The following is an 18,830-nucleotide window of genomic DNA, read 5'->3' as shown; positions in this document are numbered from 1 at the left end:
AGCCAAAACAAAATAGAAATACATGGAAAAGGAGAAAGTATGTAATAATCTAAACAGATTGGCAAGCTGGAACACTGGGTATTCTCTGTAGAATGTCCAGAAGTTACTACTCAGTAACAGGCCAAACAAACATCTTGGTCAGTCTTGACATATGCTATATAAATTACCAAAACTGCAGCAGTGAGGAAGGACTGACATCTTGCTGGCCTGAAGAAGTGACTTGATTTACAGATGTGCCAGGAAGTTCCTGAGGGTAAATTACTGTTATGTCAAATGACATGCACTCTGTAGAATAAATGCTTTAAATAAATAACTTTAGTTCTCTAGCATCAGAATCAAAAAGCACAGATAGTTGCCATCAGAGGGGATGTAACCAGATGCAGGGAATAACCAGATGCATGAATAGATGAAAATATGTAGCTAAGAATAAAAACAGAAGGGTTTTTTTAACTTGGTCTCCCTACTTTTATCTGGTAGAAAGGTTTTGCAGAGCTTCTGCAAGAGATTATTTCTGATTTTGAATTTGCAACAGCTGCAGTTGCCCTCAGTAGTACCTCCCTATAAACCATGAATACACATTCAAGGAGCACAAGTTGCACCACCACAACACCTCAATCCATTTGCTTTAGCACCAACCTGTAAAAGGATGACACACAACTGTTCAGTCCTCTACTTGCTTCCTTTTCTTCCTCCCAAGATAAAACAAGTGTTTCATCTAAACTACTGCAAGTGCCTTGGGGAGACAGGATTTCATTGTAATGAAGCCCATCAAATTTGTTTTAGAACTATGAAATGCTGGGATCAGGCCAAAAGAATCCCTCCAGGCATATGGCATATTTCTCTTCCTATGCATTGTATCTACAGTCTCATTCCAATACCATGTACCAAAGTCTTTTCCTCATGCAGAGAAGCCAGGTAGCACAGGACAACCCACAGAGGACATTTCTGACAGATTGTTTGACAGATGCTCAAGACATGCTGTTGACACTGTATTTTTTACCTGGTTCAGATTAATAATTAAAACTGATTCAGCACTGAGAATCTTCTGACTTTGTACTGATCAGGAAAAAACATGCTCAACTATGAGATGACTAGAATCATTAAAATTCTATTTCAGAGAACTGCTGTTAAGTGATAATTTTGCTCTTCAAATTGCAAGAAAGGATTAATAATTGAATCCAAAGACTTAGTTATATATATTTGGTGGGTTTGTTTCTTAATAGAAAGAATGACTTGAGTAGAAATCCATTACAATTTTTAGTATTCCCATGCTAGTCTGATTCTAAGCTTTTCCATTAAGCAGCACAGTTATAATGGCATTAACTACGTAAGCAGCAAAAACAGCACATAATTATCACTTTTAATTTAATCTTCTAGCATGTGAATAGATACTGCACATCACTGACAATTCACATTCCTAAAGAGATTCTTCTATTCTGTCATAGCAGCTTCACCTCCTCTTGTACTGATATAACTGATCCAAGCATGTATAATTTTTTCCTCAATTAAAATTCCTCAGATTAATGAGATAGCAAATTTAAATCCAAAGGTGTAACAATCAGCTACTGCTTTATTTACCTTTAGATAGATGTTTAGATATGAGCAGGAACTAGGGCACAATTACCCATGTACCAGCATATCAGCATCTCAAACCATGTGTGTACTCTCCAAATTGCACATATTAAAAACAAAAGCCCCACATAAAGAGTATAAAGTATATGGAAGCTCTAGAGAAATTAGGGGAGAAGAGAGAAGACTTTGCAGCACATACCATCCCATAATTTTCTGCAGAGGGCCTTTTTCAAATAATCCCAGACTGACAACACTGAGCTCCTTAAAGATGCCACAAAATCACTGCATCACTGTTTCATGCATTTTCTTTTAAAGGCCTATTAAGAACCCATTCCTTCTAATAGAATGGTATTTTCATCTCAACTTATTTTTTTCTTTTGGGATCGTGAAAATAAGATTTCCCTATCATTTCCTCTTTTTTTTTTTTTTTCTGTTTCTATTTGATCAATGATGATTCATTTTTTCCTATGCTTCTAAGAGAGTTGACATTAAAATGCCTAGTTTATATTCTCTTTCTGTTGTACTTTTGCATTGGAGTCACTCACAATGATGTCAGCCCAGCTCTAGGCATTGTCTCTGATAGTTCAATTCCAGCTGAATTGCTGGAGCCAGCAGGACATTAGCATTCACTTGATTGATTTAGCACACTCAGAGAATGAGTTTTGTATTCAGTGACACACATGAAAAACTGAAGAAATTATAAAGCAGTCTAAAGTTCTTTTAGAGTCACATATCTTTTCCTTCTCACATACCTTCCTGTGCTTGAGGGCACCATCTAAATAACAGCCATTTCAATGCCAAGCCCTTCCCTGACAGTGCTCATGGAAGAAAGAGGAGAGAAAAGCAATTTAAAACTTGTTTGACATAGTTCATCAATTTAACAGATTTCAAGTCTAAAAGATCATATTATGCATTACCTCCTATAAATACAGGAGAATTTCCACTGTAATTTCCACATTTTGTCCAACAATTGGAGAGAACACTTTTTCAAAGGTAAATACTTCAAACTGAGTTCTGAAATAAGTATTAAAAATATAACATTTGATGGCTTTAAAACTTTCTTCCTTTGTCCAGTGCCTACCCTTATGACAAGGTTTTGGTGTTGTATGTGACTCAAGATGCACATGACCTGCAAAGAGTTTGTGTCTTTTCAGATTCCAGATTCTTAAATCTGGAAAACTGAAGTGAAAAAGAGAATGCAGGCCAAAATTTTCAGAAGAGGTGGCTAAAGTTTGGCTCAGGAATCCATCTGCCTCAAAAGAAATGCTGAGCTGAGCAGGTGCCTGTGAACTGAATCAAGAAATATGGCTTTATTTTCCTGCAAACTAGAATCTCCACCTCACTATGTTATGACTTCAAAACAGGGATTCCCAAACTTTTTAACAATAGGACTGAAGACCTCAGCAGACGTGTTTGTTCGATTACACACTTTATGGGCTGCATGAAATGACTGGAAGGGCCATACTGTAATAGAACATAGCTGACCTCTTCTTAAAAGTCCTTTTCCTGCACTATCTCTGTGGGCTCCAATGGGTGTTCAGCTGCTCAAGGTGAGTTTGCAGCCTTCAGACCACAACCATACTTGATCCCTTTGACAGGACTTTTCACATCCTGATACTTCCCCCATGGCTAAGCTAGGCCAGAATGGTTTGTCTTGGGATGAATTGCCTCAGCTGAAAACACCTTCAGCCAGCAATAAACATCCTTCCTTGAGTGGTGGGAAAGGATAAGCCAGAAATATATGACTGACAGACAAGCACTTTTTACAGCTACAAAAGACCACTATGATTTTCATGAAACCAGAAATCTCCTCTAGACTCTCTGAGTGTGTAGAGAGTTCTCCGTGATGTGGTGACATTCACATCGAGATACTTGCCTGGGACTCAGAGGAATTAGGAGACTCTTTGCACACCACCATCATTTGTTGGTAAGTGACATTGGCTCTAATCTATACTGTTTCTTTGCTAGCTGTAACATAGATACCTTTATTACTGTGCACTGTGTTTTTATCTAGTAGTAGTTCTTTTGTTTATCCTGTGTTGTAAGTAAATCTGTTAAAGCCTTGAGTGTGTTTTCCTTATGTCTATTCAATAAATAATTCATGTTGTAATAAGCCTGATTGGTCATTATGAAGGACTTGAGAGAGAGAGTGGGTTTTGGGGAGCTGGCTGCCTCAATAAAGCTACTGTCTAGTGCCAGAGAGCTGAGCAGAGGCAGGGACTTGTCTAAACTCTCCCCTTTCATTCATTACAACCTCCCTCTTCTGATGCAGTCAAATGGACAGGTAGAATTTGTGCATTTTCCAGTAGATTCAACATTATAAACATATGGATGGTGTGACAACAACACCAGCTGTCCCAGTTCAACCTTACCTTTGCATTTCTCTTCATTCCAACAGTATCTCCTAATTAGGGGTCCTTTCTATATGACATGTAGCTCAACTGGTGTTTTAAGTGCTCAGAAACACCTGCAATAACTCTCCCTGGCTTCAGTTACCTGTTCTGAGTGCAGCTGCAGGCTCCAGCCCAGCCTCCCCCTGCACACACACGTAGCAGGAAGACAGATGGGTCTGGACACTCATTTGTGATCATTAACAAGCAGTGCCTGTAAAAGATGACAAGTCATGTGTCAGCTGAAACATTTCACATTAATTGGAACAAAGTTCCTATCAGATATATTTTGATAATAGCCAATCTCTCAAGCATATTTTGCACCACACAGCGAGAATATGTTTGATGTCTTTTCTTGGAGGCAAGAAAGAGAACCAGAAGGCAAATGCAGCTACAGCCAGTGAAGAAAGACAAACAGAAAATAACAAAGAAACAGTTCTGTCTGTGGAGATAAGCAATGAACCATGGAGCCTATCAGCTCTGTCAGCAGGGTAGATCCTGACACAGGTCTGTGGGTTGCAAAGGCTGCTATTGTCCCAGAGACACTATGAAGGATCAGTAAGAAGTAGGAGATGATGTTGCAGCCAATGAACATCTCCATGGACAGTAAGTCAGTACTCAAAGATGAAATCTGGCAATACTCTCTATGAATACAGGAGTGCACATTTTAATACAAAGCTAATGCAAGGCCATTTGCAGTGATCTTAGAGGAGTCAGCTCTCCTGTTCATTCCTACAATGTGACTGAGCATTTCCCTTGACTTTTCTCACTTAACTTCCATGTTAGGGCTGGCCCTTTCTCGGTTACAAGATTTGGTTGGTTCCCAGCCAATGGCAGAGTCACTTCAAATACTTGAATAGTTCAAATCCCCTGAAGTTCTTAAGAATAGTTTCTTGTAGTAATTTGAGATGGATAGTTAACAGGACTATATGTGTGTCTGTCTAAATGAGCTCCAAAATACTTCACAATCACTGTGGTGAGACCTTATGCATTACTATGCCATTTTAGTCTTTTTAACACCAAGCAACAGCTTCAGAAGCCAAAGAGTCCCTCTGGGTTTGTAGCATGCTTTCCATGTTGCTTAGACTTTCTCCTCCCTGATCTACTGCTGGATAAAAGCAATGTTGAAAAGACATTAAAGCAACAGTCGAGATCTGTAGCTACATTAGTCATTCTGTCAGAGAGCTGGAAAGAACCTCACTGAAGTTAAGCAGGAAAACAATTTGTTGAAGCATCTGCTGAAGCAGTGAGCCACAACTCATTCAAATCTCTCTAAAGTACCTGATCAAGCAACTGCTGAAGCCCTGAAAGCCACAATTGATTCTGCAAACAGGGGACACTAAAAAAAGCTTTGAACTCATCTCTAGTCTCTGGTATGTGATAAAAACCTGACTGTCCACATATTTATTCCTTTAAAGCAGTCAGGTGGGGAAATACAGGATGAGTGATGTTCCCCTACCTGTACAAGCTTACAGTGCTCTCCTATCACTGTGTGTAATTGGCATTAGTTCCACTGAACTGAGACATTTTGGGCATGCACTGGGCCAACCAAAGGAATTATTTTGTAACAGTTTTATCTGAACCTCAACCAATTGTTCTCCTTAGCCAGAAGAGCTAAGGAGTCATCACAGGTCTTTTTGCCAAATGTAACATTGTTGAGCATTGAATTCTACAATAGAGCCTTAAAAAAAAAAAAAAAACTTACCAAATAACTGAGGCATCTGACGCACCCAGACAGGTGCCATAAAATCCAGAGCACCTCAGCTGTAAATTGACTAATATAAAACCTGCTATATTCATCCAACCAGGATATAACTTACAAGATAGACAAAACCTGTATAGGGCTTTATCCTAATCAATGTCTTGGCTTAAGGGTATAGTTTATCAGTTAACAAAGAGATAAAACTTGTAAAACCTCTTTCTTTTTTTTTCTTCCCCAAGAAGCAGGTGGAAAAGGGGAGCAAACTGTTGTTCTGTGATGCTCGTTCAAATCAGGTGTCAACTCCAAGTTCTTGACAGCTGATGAAAAAGATTCTGACAATCTGGAGATCAGAACAATTATCACTGAAGGAAATAAAAGGTTGTATCAGTTGTAAATAAGGGTTTTGGTTTACTCTAAATATTAACTAACTTTGTGTGTGTTGTGCTATCTGCCAGGGAGGCAGAGCAACAAGTGAAATGTGCCATGCTTTAAGCACAGTTTATTGTATTGGTTAGGAAATTTATGGCAGTATCTCTGGGATTTGTCCCTGGATATACCTGAAATACTGATATACTTGATATATATTTGATCCTACATATACCTGGATATATTTCATTTGATCCTGGATACAGTTTTAGGCTAGTTCTGCTAGTGAGGTGGATGGACAGAGAGACTGGGACAGGGGCAGGGGACTGAGGAGGGAGAGTGACATTTGTGAGAGGGGGCGACACTTGTGACACTTGTGGCACTGTGACGGGATAAAAGCCCAGGGGTTGTTTAACTGGGATTCTCCTCGGAGGCACCACCTCGAACTGTTTAGATGTTGCTGTGCCGGGAATAAATCCCTTTGTGTGACGGGACACCCGAGACTGAGCTATGGGAAACGTGCGGTCGAACGGGTGGGGAAGCCTGGTGTGACTGTGTCAGTACGGTGTGTGGGGAGCCAAGCGGGGCACCCGGCCTGTCCCTGAGGACGCCGTGAAGAGCCTTCTGTCCCAGCAGCGACTGTCCCTGGCGCTGGGAGCGCGACTGTCAAGGCTCAGACTCTCTAACCCCTGCGCTGGCACAGCAGGGCCCGCGCCTGTTCCCCTCCCTGAGGGGAGCTGAGGGAGGCAGGGCCGTGAGGGAGGCAGGGCCAGGCGCGCACCGCCAGGCGGCGCCCCCGCCCCACCGAGCGCACGGAGCCCGGGGCGGCCGCGCGGCGCTTCCGGCGGCGCAGGAAGGGGCGGCGCGCGCGGCTCCGGTGAGCGGCGGGAGCGGCGGGGCCGCGGCCGGGGAGCTCGGGGAGCTGCGGCGGGAGCGGCGGTACCGCCGGGGCCGCGGGTCGGGGAGTCTGGGGAGCTGCGGCGGCTCCGGCACCGAGCGCCGGGGAGCGGGGCAGGCGGGGACCGGGCTCCGGGAGGGCTCCCCGCGGGCCGCGTCAGCGCCCGAGCCCGTCCCGCCGCCTCTCGGTGCTGCGGGCGAGGAGACGGCGGGGCCCGGGCCGTGCGGTCACGGCAGCGGAGAGGGGCCGGGGCACAGGGCTCGTGTCGTACCCTTACCGAGAGCTCCGACCGGGAACCTGGATATCGCCACAGCTTTCACCAGCCTCGTCCCGGTGCGGGAGATGAGGGAACTGCAGCGGGGTTTAGAGATTGCGGACTGCATTAGAACCGTATGGAACCTGCACTAGTGCACTTATTCCTGTGAGTTCTTACAGTGCGTCTCTTTTCTAGGAAAAATGATTTCTGAAAGCAGCTCCTTCATCAAGGGTGTGGTGCTTGGAGGAGTTTTCTGCATGTTGGTTACGCTCCTCGGACACATTAAGGTGGGCCATGGGACCAAAGCACATCACCACGAGCATCATCACATCCAGGCTCCCAACAAGGAAGATGTCTTAAACCTCTCAGAAGGGGAACGTGTGGAGCTTAGTAAAAACATCAATGTGTACTGTATCATCCTTGTCAAACCAAAAGATCTGGGGCACTGGGCTGCAGCAAGGGAGACCTGGAGCAAGCACTGTGACAAGGCAGAATTCTACAGCTCAGAAAAGGTCAAAGTGTTCGATTCTGTGGCCGTCAACACAAACGATATGTGGGCGATGATGCGCAAAGCTTACAAGATCGCGTACGAACGCTATAAGGATGAATTCAGCTGGTTCTTCCTTGCATATCCAACAACATTTGCTATAATTGAAAATCTCAAGTATTTCTTACTGAAAAAAGACCCCTCTCAGCCTTTTTACATAGGCCACACTGTGAAATCTGGTGACCTTGAGTATGTAGATGGCGAGGGAGGGATCGTCTTAAGCATTGAGTCACTAAGACGCCTCTCCCGTGTTCTTGAAGACCCTGACAAGTGCCCAGAGCAGGGAGGTATGATTTGGAAACTGGCAGAGGACAAACAGCTGGCAATCTGCCTGAAGTACGGCGGCGTGTTTGCCGAAAACGCCGAAGATTCCGAAGGGAAAGACGTCTTCAACACTAAATCCGTGGGGGCGCTCATCAAGGAGGCCATGTCCACGCACCCGCAGCAGGTGGTGGACGGCTGCTGCTCCGACATGGCCATCACCTTCAGCGGGCTGGCCCCCAACCACATGCACGTGATGATGTACGGCGTGTACCGCCTGCGGCCCTACGGCCACTCCTACAGCGACGCCCTGGTGTTCCTGCCCCCTCCGGGCTCCGACAACGACTGACGGCGCCTCGGGCAAGGAGGAGCCCTGGGGTGGCTCTTCTCACAACACACAGTTGTGCTGACACGTTCTGGTACTGGTGTACAGGTTCTTTTGCACATTGAGGGTTGGGAAAGCTCTTCATTTTAAAAGTGGAAGGAGGATTTTTTTCTAAATCTTTTATAGAGAAATGCTTTTGGCAGTGCTGGAATGAAATTATAAAAAGAAGATGTTAATGTTTATTATAAAAGGAAATTAAGTTTATAGGGGGGGGTTTGTACATGTAAATATTTATTAATGAAAATGAAATGGACTTTAGTCTACTCTTAAAAATATATTTTTGCAAGACTTTGATTATTTCAGTTCTTCCAGGCATTTCTAGAATGTCTTTATACCTTTCTAAGTTGTACCAATAAAACTGACTACAGATTCAGTCTCAAAGACTGTAACTTTAATCTATTTCTTTTACACTCAATACACACTCAATATCTTGAGCTTATATAGCACCTTCCACCTCATGTACAGCCTTCTAACAGCAGGAAGCAAGGTGACAAGAAACCTTGCAGCAGAGTAATATCAAGTGCCCTTTGGACTACTGTTTCTAAGCAGACAAAAGAGAAAGATAAACTGTATTTGCATAGGTATTAACATGGTCAGGGAGTCTGTTAGCACAGGATTAATTGCTCATTTAAAATTTCACTCCATCTACAAGCAAGTTAGAATAAAGATTCAGTATTATTTTTACTCCTGTTAGTGGATGGTAATAGTGTTTACAAGGAAGAGGTTGGTTAATTGTCAGTAGAATTTGGTGTTTGGTTTGGGATTTCTTCATGCTTTTTTTTTTTTAACAATAGAGGGCACTCAGTTTTACACAAGTTGCTGGGTCACACTCCTATCCACCCACAGCCTGTGTAAACAAAGAGCACTTCAGTACTTACTCCATTTAGAATTCAGTGACCTGACATGGGTGTTTCAAGACTTGAGAAAGGTACTACATCCCTCTGTTACATTTGTGACTGTCACAGGCTTTGTTGGTACTACAGTATTCATAAAACACAGGAGCAGACTCTGTTCTCTCACCTTTAACCAACCGGTTGTAACACCCTACCCTGAGCTGCAAGTGGGCAGGTGGGGAAGTGAAACAGCAGCTTCAGAGCTGATGAGAATATCCACATCTTGGGTTTTTTGTTTTAAGCATCAGGTTTTTGACAAGACAACTGCTCAGACCCCCATACAGGCTCCCACAGCTCAGCTGCTTTTTGCAAGGTGAGACAAGAAGCACCTGCTCATCCCCTCATCAGTGAGAGCTCAGCTGACAGCAACACAATTGCTGCCAAAACCCAGGTAGAACTTGTACTTTTGATGTTTTGCTAATCTGGTTTATAAATTAAGCCTTATTTGACTTGTATCTCCTTACAGAATAATACAGCTGCAAAAACTTCGACAAAACCAGATAAAGCAAGCAAAACTTTCAGTGTTTCTGATTATTAAAAACAGTTCTGACCCCCCTGCAGCAACAGCAGTCATTGAAGAATGAGAGTGAACAATTCCAACAAGAAAAAAATCTTATTTGTCACAGACTTGAGGTGCTGTAGGACAACAGGAAGAGGTAAGATGGAAACCACAAAAAGCAAGATTAGCTCATTTTACAACAAAAAAACCCCACCAACACTGAAGCATTAAGTGATTTCCCATAGTACCAGAAATCAATACATTTACAATGAAATCTTTAAATGTTCACCAGCGTTCTGAAATTCTGAGGTATGATCAGAACTCTTTCTGCAACACTGCTTAAATTTTGTCTTCCCACATTGATAGTTTCAGATTTACCCTGTCATTTTCAGAAGTAGAGTCTTGTAAATAATTTTACAGAATTTTAAAAGCAGCATTCCTTCTGCCATGATTTAACTTGGCTTTAGAATCAGCTGGAGAACACCTTGGCTCCTGTCATCTGTAAAGGTCCAGGGTGGGGAAACCAAGCCTGCAGAACAGCACCACAAGGCACTGGCACACCAAGTTACATTCTGCTGCTGTAAAATGCATGTGTTAAAGACTTGAAGTATTAATAAATGCTTCCAGAGACAGTTATGAGTGGTAGACCTTAAAAGTTTCCTTAATTTATTACAGTATTCCATTTTTCCATAGGCATAGCTTTGGGTATGCTGAACAAAGGACTGGGTTATCCAGACAGACACACAGTGCTCCTGAACCCCTTCTGTAGCTGTACAGAGACATGTGGCAGTGTGCACAAGCTGAGAGCTCTTCAAGTTCCACCTGAAAAAGTTGCTCCTGGCTATACTGAAAAACATGTTTTGCTGTCATGCCTTTATTTAACAGTGACTTTGTTTCTGCTCCTAAAATAAGGCGGCACACAGGGAGTAGAGAGCATCAGGCACCAGGGTGGCACACACTTCACTGGCAGTGTGCCCACCAGTACTACAAACTCCTCTAGAAGGAGAGCAGTATCAAAGTGTTGGCAGGTAGAAATCTGAACATACATACAGTCTTCAGATATGAGCCACCACAAAAGAATTTCTAATCCACATATCAGTCTGAGTTCATAAATCCTATACAGATAAATGCGTATTAAAAAGAGAAAATCCTTAAGTAAAATGAAGTTAATGCTCTTAATAAGTTAAAAAATAATGTCAAAAAACCTGATTTCTCCACATTCAAGAGACTAGGTAGACTAACAAGATGTCAAGAAAAAATCTGAAATGCTTCAGAGGTTTTGTAAACCATATTTATATTTCACACACACTTTATATTATGCTTTTAGAAGAGCACAAAAATGTAAACATTTCTTGGCTTTTTCCTCCTTTCCACTTGAAACAGTCTACTCACAGTCCATGCAGAATCTTTCATCAAATATCTTCAGTCACTGAAGACTCAGGTTTAAGACAAAACAAACTGTAATAAAAAGAAATCTAGAAAACTATTGTAGCCTAACAGTACTTTTGCATTCAACTGATTTATTTAGCATAGCCACAGAACAAAATAATTTGTACATTCAGTCACATTAAAAACAAGGAATTACAAAGCAGTCCACATTTAATCTAAGTGCATTCCTTTGGAGTAACAGTTCCTGTTGTTTCACTTGTATGTCTTCATATGCCAAAGGCCATCATTTAAATAGTGGATATTCTCAATACCAATCCCTTTGTTGACCTTCTCACTGTAGGAGGAAGAACATACAGCAGTATTAGCTAGGTTAAACACGACAGCACTACAAAATGTTAAACACGACAGCACTACAAAAATTATTTCAAGTAGAAACTGCAAGATTTGTCAACTGGAAGAGGAAAGCTACCAATCACAAAGTCATTATATTCCACAGCAGGTGGACAAGAAACAATATTTGTTATTACATGTGCCCACATTGCTGACTGATAAGAGGACAATATTTGCCTTCCACGTCTTTTCAACAGCTTTCCACAGCATTTTTACTACTTCTTTGTGGGACACAGTTCTTTAGACAACACTTCTACTTTTCTCCATTTTACCATTTCTGCATCAAAGTAGCACAGCAGTTGTGCACCTCCCCTCCAAGCACAGGATGTGGTACAGGATGACTGGAATGTAGAATCTAACAAGTTCAGGTTCCAAGTGTACCAATGACACAATCAAATGCAGGTGAGCTGCCTCACTTCTAGTTGCAGGTCATCTACCCACTTCATAAAGAATTAAAAATGCTAAATTTACGTGCCAAGGACTTTCAGCTTGTTAGAGACATGCTATCCTCCATAGTATTGACTATCTTTTGATTCATGTCATCTTTTAAAAATTACTGGTTTTTGTCTGTTTATTTTTCCAGTTAAAAAAAAAAAACACCAATGAACTAGTTTTGCCACAATAAACAAAACAAATCTCTTTTTGGGAGTGAGAACAAGTTTCATTCCCCTGGATAATATCATTTACTCTATTTACACCAAGTGTTCTATTACCTACACAACCTGCCCAAAAGTATCAGGAAGGGAAATGCTGCTAACACAATATTAACACATTATATGTAGTAATTACACCAAGAGATTGAAATCCCACTGCCTAAACCAGAAAATTGTGGAACAACATCACACAAAAAAAGCAGTTAACAGGCTGCAGAGAGGAGGATCACTTCATCTTCCTCTCCAGTTCATATTGCTTCTCCCAGGAACAGGATATTCAGCTGCAAGGCTGGTGGATTTGAAGTTAGGTATACAAAGGACCTTGGTTTGCAATGACCACAGCGTGTCACTGCTCTCTAAGGACTGGGACACAGGTAGCTTTTCTTTCTACTTACTCTTGGAGTCTTTTGAAGCACCACAAAGAATCCTGAAGAACAGAATTCCTCAACAGCTACAGCAGGTCCAAATCCAGGTTTCTGCAGTCCCTCTGCATCCCTGTCCTCCAAGACATTCCCCCCTCTCTGCCTTGTGCTACTATTATGACTTAGGACAGGCTTGTTGACAATTACCCACACAAAGAGTGACTTGTTTTCACCAAAAAAGCTTCCTCACTGCCCCAAGTGACAGGTCTGGAAACCAACACAGCCCAAACCTGCTGGGTGCACCTCACATCCTGCAAGATGTTAATAGAACTTAAAATGACAAAGTGATTTAGCTACTTATGATTTAGCACTATCTGAAAGCCAAGAACAACTAACATCCATTTCCATTTTCTGTATCTCTTTTCCTTCTCAAACAGTTTTCTGTTTATCCTGAGCAGAACTCTAAATTTCACAAGAGGCTCAGTTAAGTTAGTCAGCACATCAAGCAGGAATGCTGGGCTGCTGTGGGTACACCCTGAGGAAAAAGAGCAGGCCACAGAGAAAAAAAGCCTGGACAGGCAACCAAGATCCAGCAGGACTTTGAGTCTCTGCAGACAAAAATCTCTTCAATGTTTTCAATCCTCTCAAATCCAAATTACACCTCTTGCCTAGCCCAGGTATTACTCTGTACCCAACACATGCTGCAACAGCAGTGCAGTAACCCTGACAGTGGTGCTTATACTCCAAACTAACACAAGAATAATAACATGGGACAGGTTACATTTCAGCTTTTAAAACACTTACATGTCCTCAGCTGACATCTTCATTACTCCCACACATAATGCATGTTGTTTCCCCTCTGCCATAATTGCCTACAAATTACTGCTAAGGAAAACAGAGTTCTTTTTAAACTGTTTCAGAAAAGTCAAAGCAATATAAAGAAATTACTTCCAAAAACACTTTCAAAAGCCAGTGTTGAACTTTTAATCTTTTAGTAATTCTAGAGTTCCAGTTCTTAAAGATAAGCAAAACAGTGCACAGAATTTAACAACTGAATCAGTGTGCAGAACAAAGCATGCATTTATGAACTTGGAACAACAATTACAGAAAAAATCTCCCAGTACTAAATTTCTTCCTTTGTGCCTAACACAGAGATGACAGTCTCTGCCTTTCTGGAACAAAACAGCACATGTTTGTGGGGCCATTTTAGATTCCAAGGCACAGAAGAATTGAGACACCAATTTAAAAACCACAAGTACTGAAATCACATGTGTCCTTTTCAGAGCTTAGCACATGATGTTCACTGCTGATCTTTTCCTATAGCATCCAACTAACAACAAAAACAGCACAGCTTGGTGCTGTAAATGCTGTATTTGTTCAGGGTTCTTTTCTCAGTAATATAAGGAGTGAATTAGCACACTTTCCTCATTTGACATACACTAACTTCATCAGACACAGAGAGCAAGTCCTGACTGCAGTAAAGCTGATCCTACTCACCTTTCCTAATTCCCTATGAATAGGAGAGAATTCTTCTGAAGGGAATACAAGATTGACTAAGAAGGCAGGGCACAAATTGCACTGTACCTCATCTACTTTTAGCATTCTGCATAAAATCACTAAGGAGTTCCACTTTACCAATGAGATTAATGGAACAGAAGCCCACCCAACAGTACAGCAGGAATAGTTCTGTGGTTTGGAACATACAGTAAGTGAAAAAATATTAACAACTTTAACCTTGCCAAGCAATATCTAAACCTCTGCATCTCCTTTCTGATTATTAGTTATTTCATGAAATCAAATTAAAACTCAAAGTACTACAGATAAAAATCAACTGAGAAAAACACAAGAACAGAAATGTAACTCATCCCACAGTGAGATGAATTCATATTTAAAAAGGATACAACAACAGTGTCAACAGCAGCAGGGTAAAGCTTTGCTCCAGGAGATGTCAGGCCAGGGCACATTATATTAGCTCCACTCAGGACGAATTTAATGGCGCCTTTATCAACCTGCTGATGCGGGAGAATAAATGGGTCTAGGAGGGGAAAGACACAGCATTGCCATTAATACAGCACCAGACAACATGAACAGCTCATTGTAAAGTCAGTTTAAACAGGGCAGTGAGATCTAGAGGGTCCTGCAAGGGTAGAAGTATGAGAAACAATTACCAGAGCTCCTGCTGGGTGGTACTGTCCCAAAAGGACACAAATATTGACCCCAAAGGACACAAACACCGACCCAAAGGGACACAGGTACTGTCCTCCCAGACCACATCTTTTATCTGAGAACCAAAGGTATTCCAGCACTTCAGGCTATGGCTCCTGCACACTCTCAGACCCACAGACTGAGCAACAATTTTCCACTAGGGAAAACAACCACACAAGTGCCCATCCTAAGAGATTTTAAAACCAAGGGGTCTTAAATCCTGCAAACTCCATGTACTCTTACAAATTACTCCAACGTGAAAGAAAAACAGTTTAACGTTAACAGAACAAAAAAGGCAAACACAGACAAAATTCATGAAAGCTGTCAGCTCTCCAAGCCATCCTTCAAGGGCAGGCACCCTGCTGAAGCATTTCCAACACTGAGATCTGACTGAATAAGGTTCTTTAGGATTCAAAACAGAGTAACACAATCAAGCAGAACAGCAAGAAAATATTGCAAGAATAAATTGTGAAAAGTAAAAAGCATGCAGCCTAAGTTTCTACAGGAGACAGATATATATACATCATTAAACTCAGGAAGACAGAATATTTTTCTAGTAAGAACTTACAAGTATTTGTATAACAAAAAGACTTGAAAGAAAAAAGATAGGGACCAACAATAGCAAACTTATATCTCTGTTCTAAGAGAGCCTTTCAAGATTTTTTACAGAGCTTTACACAACTTAATTCTTACTTAAGTTCAGATTGCTTAGCATATAGCATGGAGGCAATTAGCACAGACATGTGAAATAGAAAATTAATAAATTCCAGTTAAGAAAGTATACTGTGTCTTTAACATCTATTCTGGAACATGCATTTGCATTGAATATATGGAATGGAGGCTCTTTTTAATTTGTTTCTAGAGATGTCCTGTGGAATCACACTGTCACCCTGCTCTTCCCAGCACAGCCCCCCTCAGAAAACTTACATTTGTGAAGCAACCTTAGCGTCGGGTAAAAAATCCCTTCTCTTTGCCTGAAGAACAGCAACTCCCCATTCACAGTGAGGATTTCTATATGTTCATGACTGCAAGATTAAAAAAAAGAAAATCCAAGAGCTACTTAACCCTTCTACACTTTAAATACAGTATTTTACTTAATGGAGTCTGGTCTATCTTAGCACCTGAGAATAAAAACAGTCAATTAGCAACAAAATTTAAAACTAAAAATATTATCTTTTTTTATGACTTGTTCTTCAGCAGTGGTCTCCTTCTTCCCCCTTGGAGAAAAAAGAAACCTACTGACCAAATACACAAACTGCATTTCCTTGGCACTGCTTTTTAAATGCAATACAAAGAGCAAATAATGAGGATTCAGGAAAAATGTACTACCCTCTATTTTAAAAAAAAGTAAAATAATCGAGATAATACATGGAAGCCCAAAAATAGTACAAAATGTTACTGACAGGAATCCAAACAATTTTGAGCTTCCATGTGCATAAAGCTGAATACTTCCCTTCAACAAGAGGCTGATCCTTGGAGAGACCCTGAGTACACTACACATTAGCTACTAGGAAGCATTTTTAAGCTCCTCAAGCATCCTACTAGCATGTGCCTTTAAAGCACAACTTTCTAACTAGCTATTAAGAGATGATGAACGCCTATCAAAGGTGGTAGGTTTATTTACTATACAAAGGAAACATACAAAGGAAGCAATCCTAGCACCTTGAAAGCAAAGTTGAAGAGAAGAGATACTTACCATCTTACTATTTTGACTGGATCCTTCTTTGGCATGATTTGGTTTAGCCATGGTTCAATAACAGGAAATTGGTCTATCAGTTGATTCTTGATACCTTTAATAACTGAAGTCTTCAGCTGGATACAGTTTGATACATTCTCCTTTTCATCAAATCTGTCAAATGAAAGTGTTTTAGAAATGCAGTTTGTTCCTCAAAAGATGTATTTTTCAGGAGCTGTCTTCAGAAGTGTTTATAGATTCACTATAGAGGTCTAACAGCAGACTGACTGTCCAGCTTTCAAATGCAGGATTTCATTAATGTTAAATTTGTCCCTGGGGAACACCTGGGCTGGGGGAAGGCAGGGGGTCCCCCCTAAACTTTCCGTACGGCCACAGCGCGTGTTCAGTGTCACAGATAAACCCCGGCCCACTGCGCTATTTTACCCAACTCCAAGAGAACTGTGCCAGCAACACAAACACCCACAGCCCTGCTCCGAGGCGAACCCTCCACGTCCACCACAGAAACACGTCCGGCGCTCTGCACCAGCCCAGGCTGGGATAAGTTAATGACTCAGCTCCATTTACCGAGCGAGTGTCCAGGGCAAAGCCGAGGGCTCCGGGCGGCGGGGCCCGAGGAGGCCGCGGGGCCGCTCCCGCCAGCGCAGCGCCGAGCCCGGGGCTGAGGGGGCGCCCGGCCCCTTCCCCTCCCTTCCCTTCCTTCCCCCGCGCCCCCAGCCCGGCCGCACTCACTTCTTGAACATCCTGCGGGCGGGCAGGCCGGGCCGGCGGCGGGCGGGCAGCCACAGCCTCGGCGCTGCTCACACGCGGCTCCGGCCGGGCCGTGCCTCGCTCCGCGCCCGCCGGAAGCGCCGCTCCATCCCCGCGGAACGGGCGGGGCCAGCCGGCAGCGCCGCCCGCCTCGCATCGCCCCCTGCCCCCCGCTGCCCTCCGCGCAACGCAGTATTATTGCTATTATTGCTATTATTGTTGTTATTATTGGGCTTTCACAGCCACCGGCTGCTTGGTACTGACAGGCACGGTGCTGTTTCCCAGGTAATGTATCGATTTTTGGTAAAATAAGAAGAGCGAAGTGCTAATAGCTACTGGCATCATTTAAACACAAAATATGTTTAACTGGAAAAAACACAGCCATCTTCAAACTAGCAGAGCAGAAGCTATCCTCACGACAGCTTCAGAGGACACAAGATACTGTCAACAGCATTCTGGGGGGGGGGGAAATAGAGTTCTTGTCAAACAGCCGATACTGGAGCTGGGCAGGGAACCAGGCCCAGGTGACAGTGCCACATCTTCAGGGTGGGGAGGGAGCAGAAGCCTGGCTTGTAGAGAAGATGTCATCCAGACAGATGGATTCTGGTGGAGAGAGCCATCCATAGTGTTTTTTAGAATCAAATTAGGTCTTGCCATCACGATGCAGCAATTGTGAATAGAAAGCCATAAGCAGACCACACTGCTTTTTCACTCTTTGAGGAGCAGACCTGTGTTTGTTCTTTAGGCTGGTGTTTGCTATATAAACAGGCATGCAGGTGATTACCCAGTCTCTTTTTAGAGTCAGGGAAATGCCATGATTGGCATAAAGGGGAGGGAAGAGAGGACATAAAACACCAGGTTATCATTGTGCTAACAACCGAGGTTTTTTTCCATACAAAACAATTTAATCACCTTTGATACTATAACACGTAATTAAAATCTAATACTTAAAAGTTACATCAGCCAAACAAAGTAAAATCAAGCTTTATACATGGTATCATTCAAACAGTGCAGTACAGCTTTGGAAACAAACACACTAATAACTTTTTAAAAGGATAGGAATTAACTATAGCATTACATAAATAGTCAAGCATTTCATTCATGAATGCCACCTTCATCTACTTTGTAGCATCACTAAAAATACTGAGTGATGATCAAGAAACACAGTGATACTGCTAATCCCCAGGATTAGAAAATAAAAATGGGAGTTAATCATACTGACAAACTATTTCTTATGTTCTGGTGATCCTCAGAAAAACTTTCATCAAATAATACTTTGCTGTGCAAACAACATCTTTTAAAACTATAATGAAAAATTCATCATATCCTACCTCAAATGATAGAAACACAAGGTAAACTTCCACCCTTCTGAGAAAGACAGCACATCTCACTGAAGTCGCCTGAGCCACTGGTTTCACACCTGCCTAAAACAGCAAGACTAGGCCCAAATTTTCAAAAATTGCCTTTGTCAAGATGAAGGTCTTACTTCTACACTTCTGCTACCTTAAAGCAGTGTTACTGTTCAGCCTCAACACCAAAAGGCTGGAGACATTTGCTCTGGTTGCAGGGTCACTTTTAAGTACCAAAATTTTAAAAGCATGGTACCTGCACAAGACTGA

At 42.2% G+C, this 18,830-nt stretch overlaps 2 protein-coding genes across 4 annotated transcripts; one reads left to right on the top strand and one right to left on the bottom strand.

Annotated features, from left to right (window-relative positions):
* The first annotated feature begins 6,861 nt into the window (after nt 1–6,861).
* Nucleotides 6,862–8,757, top strand: C1GALT1C1 (C1GALT1 specific chaperone 1). Of its 3 annotated transcripts, none has more exons than XM_058032773.1 (2): nt 6,862–6,907; nt 7,380–8,757. In XM_058032773.1, exon 2 carries the CDS (start codon nt 7,385–7,387, stop codon nt 8,339–8,341), a length of 957 nt encoding a protein of 318 aa, XP_057888756.1. In that variant the 5' UTR covers nt 6,862–6,907; nt 7,380–7,384; the 3' UTR covers nt 8,342–8,757. The 3 variants fall into 3 exon arrangements, with proteins under 3 accessions (XP_057888756.1, XP_057888758.1, XP_057888757.1); XM_058032775.1 differs by lacking the exon at nt 6,862–6,907 and adding an exon at nt 6,950–6,969; XM_058032774.1 differs by lacking the exon at nt 6,862–6,907 and adding an exon at nt 7,141–7,261.
* Nucleotides 8,758–11,268: 2,511 nt separating this feature from the next.
* On the bottom strand, nt 11,269–17,292 carry MCTS1 (MCTS1 re-initiation and release factor). Its single transcript, XM_058032776.1, has 6 exons — nt 17,194–17,292; nt 16,465–16,617; nt 15,696–15,793; nt 14,465–14,598; nt 13,368–13,435; nt 11,269–11,492 (listed from the first exon to the last, which is right to left on the bottom strand). The coding sequence occupies exons 1-6, from the start codon at nt 17,202–17,204 to the stop codon at nt 11,411–11,413; spliced, it is 546 nt and encodes a 181-aa protein (XP_057888759.1). The 5' UTR covers nt 17,205–17,292; the 3' UTR covers nt 11,269–11,410.
* Between the last annotated feature and the right edge of the window lie 1,538 nt (nt 17,293–18,830).

Source organism: Melospiza georgiana, chromosome 12 (assembly GCF_028018845.1).
Source record: "Melospiza georgiana isolate bMelGeo1 chromosome 12, bMelGeo1.pri, whole genome shotgun sequence".
NCBI lineage: Eukaryota > Metazoa > Chordata > Aves > Passeriformes > Passerellidae > Melospiza > Melospiza georgiana.
The sequence above is the reverse complement of the archived record's forward strand: the minus strand, read 5'-3'. Positions and strand labels throughout refer to the sequence as shown.

Bases quoted from the DNA above. Each gene is read 5' to 3' on its own strand.
- C1GALT1C1 (XM_058032773.1), top strand. From the start codon at position 7,385: ATGATTTCTGAAAGCAGCTCCTTCATCAAGGGTGTGGTGCTTGGAGGA.
- MCTS1 (XM_058032776.1), bottom strand. The intron at 15,794-16,464 runs GTAAGTATCTCT...TTAATCTTGCAG, and splicing joins CCAGTCAAAATAGTAAGATG to TCATGAACATATAGAAATCC. The intron at 11,493-13,367 runs GTAAGTGTTTTA...TTCCTCCTACAG, and splicing joins AAGATGTCAGCTGAGGACAT to TGAGAAGGTCAACAAAGGGA.